General features: G+C 50.5%; 1 protein-coding gene across 4 annotated transcripts; it reads left to right on the forward strand.

Moving 5' to 3' along the window:
- Positions 1 to 284: 284 nt before the first annotated feature.
- Positions 285 to 8,888, forward strand: LOC144380794 (B-cell receptor-associated protein 31). Of its 4 annotated transcripts, none has more exons than XM_078065588.1 (4): positions 285 to 386; positions 1,626 to 1,761; positions 3,307 to 3,407; positions 8,722 to 8,888. In XM_078065588.1, exons 2-4 carry the CDS (start codon positions 1,670 to 1,672, stop codon positions 8,871 to 8,873), a joined length of 345 nt encoding a protein of 114 aa, XP_077921714.1. In that variant the 5' UTR covers positions 285 to 386; positions 1,626 to 1,669; the 3' UTR covers positions 8,874 to 8,888. The 4 variants fall into 4 exon arrangements, with proteins under 4 accessions (XP_077921714.1, XP_077921717.1, XP_077921715.1 ...); XM_078065591.1 differs by having other exon boundaries at positions 340 to 470; XM_078065589.1 differs by having other exon boundaries at positions 351 to 429.
- Positions 8,889 to 9,405: the final 517 nt, after the last annotated feature.

Here is a 9,405-nt window from a genome sequence, read left to right on the forward strand (position 1 = left end):
GGCGGAGCCCGGGCGCGGCGAGCCCCACCCCATTCTCGCCCCACGGCTGGGCCCCGCCCCTTCCCCGAACCACTGAGACGTGGGAGGACCGCGCGGGCCAGAGAAGCGGGCCCTGGCTGTCCCGCCAAGGCCCCGCCCCTCACATCGGCGCGCCCGAGGCGCCTCTTCTCCTCCAGTCCTGGGCTTTGGAGCCTCGGCTCGGGGGCGGGGCGAAAAACGGCCGTGGGCGGAGTCGCCGGGGCCTGGGTGCGGCTGGGAGCGGGGGGGGCGTGGCGTGGCGGATGCTTCCGGTTTCCGGCCGTGGGGGAAGGGGCGGGGCCAGGGTTGCGGTGGGAGCGTTTGGTGGCGGCGGCAGCGGGGCGTGTGCGTTGGCTGTGGGAAGCTCGGTGAGCGTGCTTGCGCGCCTAGCTGGGCTCTGGGGCAGCGGCGGTTAGTGTGGAGAGGGCCCGGGGCCTCGGGCCGAGCCGGGAGTACGGGGGCAGCGCTGGGCGGAGGGAAGTCGGGGCGGTGGCTGGAGTTGGGCTCCGGGGGCGTGAGGGCCGGCCGCGGGGGCGAGGGGCGGTGGCAAAGCCCCTCGGGGGGGGGCGGCCAGGGTGGGGCTCGGGGGAAGGCGTGGCGGCCTAGGGCCATGTCGAGGGGCCGCGCGGGTGGAGCGCGGGGGACTCGTGCCGGGTGGGCGGCTGTGGGCGACCAGGGCTGTCGGGAGGGGCTCCTCCGGGTTCCGAAAAGACCGTTTTTCTAGAACTTTCTCTAGATGGGGGCCCTGAGGTGCTTACTCGAGACCCGCATTTGCTCTTGGCCCCGACTCCCGCCCGGTAGGAGTCGCTCTGTGGGCTTTCGGAGGTACTCCCGAGTTCTCCCACCGCATCCGAGGCCGACGCGGCGGCGTCGGGAGGCTTTTTTTTAGCCCCTGCTCTCGCCCCGGAGGGAGGCTGCAGGTTTTCTCTCGGCTCGGTTGGAAAGGCTCGTGAGGGAAGGGCCTCCTGGTTTCCCTCGGAGGGGGGTGTGGGGGCGTCGCCGCTCTCGGAGAAAGTGCGTTGCTGAAACACTGCCGCCCCGGGGCTGACTGGGAAGGGAGTGAGCCTGATGGCTGTCGAGAATTTTCTCCCGTCTATATAATCTTTTTTTTTTTTTTTAAGATTTTATTTATTTGCGAGAGAGAGAATGAGAGACAGAGAGCATGAGAGGGAGGAGGGTCAGAGGGAGAAGCAGACTCCCTGCCGAGCAGGGAGCCCGATGCGGGACTCGATCCCGGGACTCCAGGATCATGACCTGAGCTGAAGGCAGTCGCTTAACCAACTGAGCCACCCAGGCGCCCCCGTCTATATAATCTTTTATTAACACTTCCCCAGTTAAGCGGGCATAAGGAGTTTGCTGAACTCAGTCGGGAAAGGAATTCGCCAGAAAGGTGGCTCTTAAGGCACATACTGGAAGGCAGCAAGTAACTGCGTCCTGGCAAACGGGAGTTTGTTAGGCCTTTGAGCACTGTTGGCCAAGTATCCCTGCCGAGCTGAGCCCAGTTTCAGCCAGTGGCTTAAAAAGACTGGAGTAGAGTGCTGCGGTAGAGGGTAAAGAGTGGCTGCCCAGCTCTCACAACAGCTTCTGTCCCTTTTGTCTCCTGTCAGGAAACAAGCGCACATCTCACTGTTGGAAACCTTCTAGCAACACGATGAGTCTGCAGTGGACTGCAGTCGCCACCTTCCTCTATGCAGAGGTCTTTGCTGTGCTGCTTCTCTGCATTCCCTTCATTTCTCCCAAAAGGTATGGCCTGTGGAGCAAGCAGGCAAGCAAAAGGGTGATTGTTGCTGAGCCCCATAGCTTCTCCATGCAGGGTTGGTAAGACCCTGGAATTGGGGCCAGATGGAAACAGGTAGAACCTGTCTGGGGTTGAGGTGGCAGGGGTTGTGTTTATTATTGCTAACCTTCCACACAGTTTTGCTTCGTCACATCTTTCTGAATTCCTTTCCTGTGCACACTGCCTTCTGGCCTTCACCATGCTCCAAGAGGGAGAAGACCTATCTCTAGTTACGTTTCTGGGAATGCTGCCCTCCGCCTTCCCTTGGGTGCCTAGGGTTCAGGGGATGGCAATATGGCGTCTGGAAGACTTGCACCATGGGGTCATGTTGTAGCTGACTTGGTGACGTGTGTCCTCCCAACCAGTCCCACCGGCATTGCATAGTAGCCTCATGAGCATTACTCAGCCTGTGAGAGGTGAAGCCATAGTCCTTTTAATGAATAGAGGATCTGTTCAAAGTTAATTGGAAATTAATTTTTAATTACACATAATATATGAACATATTCTGATTTTAATTAGAAAATTATAAATAAGGCTAAATCTTCATAGATATTTTAAAAAACTTTTTAGACAAAAATATAGATCTCTGATATAATAAAATAGGAAGTACATGATATTGTCTAAGAAGTACTGTTGCCAAAAGCGAGATCTGAATCTCTTCACACTTCACACAGTTCAGAGGAAATGTAGAGACAGAGGCATTTTGGAGCTGCAATCTGGACAGCTTTGTAAGACCGACAACCTGGTTTCTGCAAAAAGTGGATTGGGAAAGAAGACAGAAGAGGGTGAGGAGTGATTGAAGCTACTTACCAACTAAATGCACAGTCAGAACCTTGTCAGTTTAGATTTAAACAAACCAAGTGTTTAAAAAAAAAATTGCAACAATTCGACTTTGGGACTCTGGCTTTGATGATGAGGGGTTCTTGTTCATTTTCTTGAGGTCTGGTGATAGCATTGTGATTGCATAAAGGCTCTTTATTGACAGAATTACATCCTGAAGTATTTATGGAAGGAGATGAAGGGAAGTCTTGGGTCTGCTTCGTAATAATCCAGGGTGGTGGGCGTCTAGATGAACCCACATGGGTCATGTGGAGAAACCGTTTGAAGAAATAATGTGTACGTGGCAAGCATTTTGAACATTACGTAGAGGAATGCAATGAAAAGTTTTCCATTTCCCTGCCCCTGAAACTAGTAGTATACTGTGTGTTAATTATCCTTGAATAATAATTAAAAGGAATGTTTTTGTTTCCCTCCCCAGAGACTCTTAGTGTTTTTAAGAGTGTGGCTTTTTTTTTAAGAAATTTCTGCACGTGGACAAGCATCCCCCCCCCCCCCCCCCCCGCCCCCACGCACTCTTGAATAGATGTCATAAATTGGAGAACTGCAGGCAGTCGAGGCTGAGTCTGTTCAGGATATTCAGCCACTGGAAAACGGTGCAAGAGTGGCTTTCTGTTCTCAGGGCCCTGGGGCCCAAGTGGATGTTTATTTCTTCAGCCCTTTTGTTTTCACAGATGGCAGAAGATTTTCAAGTCCCGCCTGGTGGAGTTGGTAGTGACTTATGGCAACACCTTCTTTGTAGTCCTCATTGTCATCCTTGTGCTGCTGGTTATTGGTGAGTGAACCGTGGCTGAGGGCAGCTACGCGCCCCAGACCCTTTGCCACGGCATAGCCTCTGCTGCAAAGCCCTGTGCCACGTTCCACATGTAGCTTACAGGTTGGGCTTCCCAGGGACAGACCCCTTCAGTGTCTCTGTCTTCTTGGGAAGAGGCTCCCTCATCCCTGAACAGAGTGCTGCTGACTGCTGGCCTGGGCCTTTACTTTGACCAGCAACCTTTATGCACCCTGTGACGACCACTTCACTTTCCTGGGCTGGCTCCTCACGTCATTCCAGAACTGAAACCAAGAGAAGCTGATTGGTTCATGTTGATCTTGGTTTAAGCAGCACTGCACTTCAGTCATGTAGACAGTCTGTGTGAATAAGGGACTGAGCGACCAAATGGTTAGGGAGCGGGGCTGGGTAGGAAGCTGGGGGGGGGCACCGAGAGGTCTGGCAGTGTATCCTAGAGCTCTCTGGATCTGGGTCAGGCTTCAGGTCTTTCTGGGTCCTTCTAGCTGTGAAGTTCTATAAACACCATGTTGAGGTGCACACCAGCCAGGCTTGGAAGATAAGCTGGTCCCAGGGCATGCTCCGGGATGGGGCCTGGGGCCTTAGGGTACTAAGGTGGAAGGCAAGCATTTTGTGATGTGGTGGTATGATTGGAGACCAGAGAGATCAATATAACTTTCATGTGGCTGTTAAATGTGTGCTGTACTAAGTGGTCACTGTGTCCCTCAGCGTGGATTCTAAAGTACTGGCTGGCTTCTGCTGTGGACACTGGTCCTGTCTCCAAGGTGCTGATGCCCGCTTAGGCTCAGAGCACTCCTCTCTCGCTGAGTCTCCAGCAGAAATGTGGCAGTGGCGGGGGGGTGGGCAGGGGGCCATAGTTCGGGGGGAATGTGCAAGGTACCATCCACTAGCTGCAGCATTAGGCATTTTTCCTTCCTAATGTCTTGGCTCCTGATGGGCTATGTTCAGGCAGGACTTCCTCTGAACAGGCCAGGTGCAGCCTACCTTTTCCCAACTGTGTAGGGTGGGTACCAGCTGCCCACATATGCATACTGTGCTGTTCTTGAAATACTTGGCAAGGCCCCAAGAAGTAGCTCTTTCCAATCAGGGTTCCTTCCCTGAGTGGTCTCTAAGCCTGGAGGGGCTAGGGAATATGTGTGTCATCCTTTGGGCATTAAAAAAAACAGACTTCAGAGTTTTGGATGTAGGGTAGGGGCAAGAATTGAGGTGGGGAGGGGCTGTGTCCTGGTGCTGCCTCAGGGCCTTGCCCCTCTGTACAGGCCCCATGAGCTCCCCATTTCCTAGCACAGCTGATGGGCCAGGGAGGCCCTCTGCAGAACCTAGGAGTTGTCAGAGGTGCCATTCTTCTTTGAGGTCAGGGAAGTGCTTGGAAGTTCTAGAGAGATACCAGCTTTGATGACTGGCTGTTTCCTATCCTTAACAGTAAGAAGTGTAATCTAGAGAGGTCTGTCGAGACTTCTACAAATATAAATGTTAGTTAGCAGGAAATCCTGGTGAAAGGTGATAGGCATAACTAGCTAGAGCTGCAGTCCTGGCTGGCCCCTAGCCTTCACTGGGAGGAGTCTGGGGCAGGTCTGAGGGGGTGGTGGGGGAGTGGGCTTGATGAGCATCCAGGGGCCAGGTCCTGGTCCAGAGGCCTGAGATACGGAGGGCAGCACTGTGTTGTGTGACTTGGGCTAGTGTGGCCTAACACTCCCATCCCAGTGTGCTCGCCGCCATTGGCCAAGGTGGTCCTTAGGGTGGCGGGGTTCCTGGATGCAGATGTGAGGGTGTAGAAAAACATGTTTTTATTTTACTTAATTTTTTTATTTTTTAGAGATTTCTTTATTTTAGTGAGAGCGAGCACTTGAGCTTGGTGGAGGGGGCAGGGGAGAGGGAGAGGAAGAGAGAGTCTTAAGCAGACTCTGCACTGAGCATGGAGCCTGACGTGGGGCTCAGTCTTACGACGCTGAGATCATGACCTGAGCTGAAACTAAGAGTTGGATGCTTAACTGCACCACCCAGGTACTTCAAACATGTTTTGTTTTGTTTATTTATTTATTTATTTATTTATTTAAGATTTTGTTTATTTATTTGACAGAGAGAGATACAGCGAGAGAAGGAACACAAGCAGGGGGAGTGGGAGAGGGAGAAGCAGGCTTCCCGCCGAGCAGGAAGCCCGATGTGGGGCTCGATCCCAGGACCCTGGGATCATGACCTGAGCCGAAGGCAGACGCTTAATGACTGAGCCACCCAGGCGCCCCTGTTTTGTTTTATTTTAAATCACAAAAATAACACGTTCTTAAAAGTTCAGAAATTTAACCCAGAAAGTTAAAGTCCCCCCATAATCCCATGTCTCACAGAAAAACCATCATTAATACTTTGTTGTACATGTCCACAGGCACTTTTATGTGCGGACATATTTACTAAAATGCTACGTAGTGTTTGGGATTGGATTCAGACCATAGTACACACTGTTTTCCATTTACAGCAATCTTACCTTTTTAAACATTGTCTGGTATCCTGGGGCACCTGGGTGGCTCCTTCGGCTCAGGTCGTGATCTCAGGGTCCTGGGTTTGAGCCCCTAATTGGGCTCCGAGCTCAGCGGGGAGCCTGCTTCTCCCTGTCCTTCTGCCCCTCTCCCTGCTCATGTGCGTGTGCATGCGCACGCTCGCGCGCGCTCTCTCTCTCTCTCTCTCTCACTCAAATGAAATCTTTAAAAAAAATAAATATGTAGTATCATAACATATGGTTTTGTTGTAATTCAGTTCTTTATAGGCATACTGGTGTCATTGCACGTTTATGCAAATGTTTATGTAGGATAAATTCATAGAGGTGGAATTGATGAGTCCAAGGGTATGAACATTTTAAATTTTAGGTCTTATATTGGGCTGCTATAACAAAAATATAGACCGTGTTGCTTAACAACAGATACTTATTTTTCACATTTCTGGAGGCTGGAAGTCCAAGATCAGGGTGCTGGCACATTTGGTGTTTGGTGAGGGCCCTGTTCCTCGTTTCATAGAGCCTCCTCGCTTTGTCCTCGCATGGTGAAAGGGATGAGAGAGCTCTGTGGGGTCTCTTTTGTAAGGGCACTAACCCCATTCATGAGGGCCCTGCTTTCATGACCTGCCCCTCCCAAAGGCCCCACCTCATAATACCATTCCATTGGGGGTTAGGTTATCAGTATAGGAATCTTGGGGGTTGGGGGACAGGAACACTTAGTTCATAACAAATAGGCATGTTGTTGGCCTGGTTTAGACTTCTGCTAATAGTGGTGGAGAATGCTTGCTTCGTGATACAGATTAATACCAGGATGCCAGCAAAGGGAGGCAGATTTTTTTATAATGTGAGGTCAGCTTAAAAACCAAGGAGTCTCAAACTAAAAACTAACCTAACAATATCAATATAGTGGTACCTTACTCCTCTCCCATGGGGGTCTCTTAAGAGACCTTTCTAGATAGGTCTTTATGTACTGACTTAAAAAGATGTCTCGGGTAAGGGGTGGGGGCGGAAAGCAGTAGATGGTTCCATTTCTACGACATAGACAAATAGATGTAAATGTATTTGTAAGCCAGAGCACTGCGTGGCTACCGGTGCCTCTCCGGGGCAGAGACTACTCACGATTCAGTTATTTGCATGCCCCCTATGCACCCAGAGCTATGCTAGGTCCTGGATGTGGCAGAAAAGATTTCTGCTCTTGTGGTACGTAGTCTAATTCAGGGGAGATGGACAATAAACCTGTAATTAGGGTAATTTCAGCTTAGGATGTGTATTACAGAGAAAATGGAGTAATGTGGCTCAAAGTGACTGCCTTGGGTAAGATGACCACATGTCCTGTGCTTGCTGGAGGTGCTTATGTCATGGGATATTTTCTCTTTGCACATTTCTGGTATATTTGAATTTTTGATGAGCGTGCACTTGTTTTGTAATCAGAATAAAACCATTTTTTTGTATCGTCTTTGATTTTTTTTAATCTTTTCCCCATTCTGTAGGTTGCCTTTTAGTTTTGTTGATTGCTTCCCTCACTGCAGAAGCTTTGTATTTTGATGTACTCCCAATAGTTTGTTGTCCTTGCCTCAGGACACGTATCTAGAAAAACGCTGCTGCAGCCGATGTCAGAGAAATTATTGCCTGTGCTCTCTTCAAGGATTTTTTTTTTTTTTAAAGATTTTATTTGGGGCGCCTGGGTGGCTCAGTCATTGAGCGTCTGCGAGAGAGAGAACACAAGCAGGGGGAGTGGGAGAGGGAGAAGCAGGCTTCCCGCCGAGCAGGGAGCCCGATGCGGGGCTTGATCCTAGGACACTGGGATGATGACCTGAGCCGAAGGCAGACGCTTAACGACCGAGCCACCCAGGTGCCCCAATTTTGAGTTTATTTTTGTGTATGGTGAAAGAAAGGGGTCCAGTTTCATTCTTCTGCATGTGGCTGTCCAGTTTTCCCAACACCATTTGTTGAAGAGACTTTTTCCCATTGGATATTCTTTTCTGCTTTGTCGAAGATTATTTGGCCATATAATTGTGGGTTTGTTTCTGGGTTTTTCTGTTCTATTCCATTGATCTCTGTGTCTGTTTTTATCCTAGTAGCATACTATTTTAATTATTATTGTTTTGTAATATAATTTGAAATCTAATTGTGATCCCTCCTGTTATGTTTTTCAAGATTGCTGTGACTATTTGGGGTCTTCTGTGGTTCCATACAGATTTTAGGATTGTTTGTTCTAACTCTGTGAAAACTGCTGTTGGCATTTTGATAGGGATGACATTAAATCTGTACAGATTGCTTTGGGTAGTATGGACATTTTAATGATACTTGTTCTTAGAATAAGGCAGTTTAAATAATAAAACCCATGATGAAGCTTTGAAATGGAAAAGCCTGTCTTCAGCAGGCGGTCTCGGGGTCTTGACTCCTAGGCTGCTCATGCCTCCTCCATGGGGATTTACGTGAACAGGACGACCCTGGGTTATTGGTGGGGCAGCTGATAGCCAGCCTGACTTGAGGTAAACAGAACCAGACACTGGGGGCTCCGTGGATGTTGCCAGCAACACCTCAGACTTGATTAGCATCTTGATACAGAGCGAGTTTGTGGTCTGGGTAGAATGGGGCCAGGGAGTGCCGTGAAAAAAGCCAGAGGAGAATGGGTCTCAGGGCAGAGCTTCTGACAAGGTGTCCTCCCCAAGGTGTGTGTAGAAGGGGAGATACCTGGCGTGACAGATCTGGGGGAAGTGAGGTCACCTTGACTTATGCCGCCTGTCTCCTCTTGACAGCCCAGTCTTGGCCTGAGCAGGAGCTAATGCCCTTGTGTGTCTTCTGCCGCAGACGCTGTACGTGAGATCCGGAAGTATGACGACGTGACAGAGAAGGTGAACCTGCAGAATAACCCCGGGGCCGTGGAGCACTTCCACATGAAGCTTTTCCGTGCCCAGCGGAATCTCTATATTGCTGGCTTTTCTTTGCTGCTCTCCTTGTGAGTGAGGGAAGGGACCCCTGGGCTCGCCTGTGACTTTGACTTATTCAGTCTGTGGCCTTAAACTGGAGGCCCTGATTTCCCCAGAGGCCTCTGATTTTCCTTCTGACCTCCAGAGGCAGTGTGGTGAGTGGGAGAGGTCCGATCGGAATGTCAGAAGACTTGTGTTCTGGCTTTGCTGTAACTTGCCACCTGCTCTTTTAGGGCAAACACATGCCCAGCTTGCTTTCTGTAAGGAGGTTGAAGTGAGTTGCCCTCTGGGAGGGGATCTTTGGAGGCCGGCTTAAAGGGGCCAATTGAATAGGGGCCTTTTGGGCATGGGGACCTGACCTGAGAAGAGTGGGCAGAAGTGGCACAAAGGGGCTGAGAGCATGTCTGTCCCCAGTGTAGACCTGTTGCAGGAGCAGCCTATTTCTGGTGGGTTTTTTGGTAAGACTGAGTGCCTCAGTCAGCGCCAAGGGGGTGGCTAGTTGAGTAAGACTAAAGTGATATAAAGCACCTGTTTGAGTCCGGAGGCCGCTTTGCTGCCTTCTGCT

This window comes from Halichoerus grypus, unplaced genomic scaffold, assembly GCF_964656455.1.
Source record: "Halichoerus grypus unplaced genomic scaffold, mHalGry1.hap1.1 HAP1_SCAFFOLD_173, whole genome shotgun sequence".
Classification (NCBI taxonomy): Eukaryota; Metazoa; Chordata; class Mammalia; order Carnivora; family Phocidae; genus Halichoerus; species Halichoerus grypus.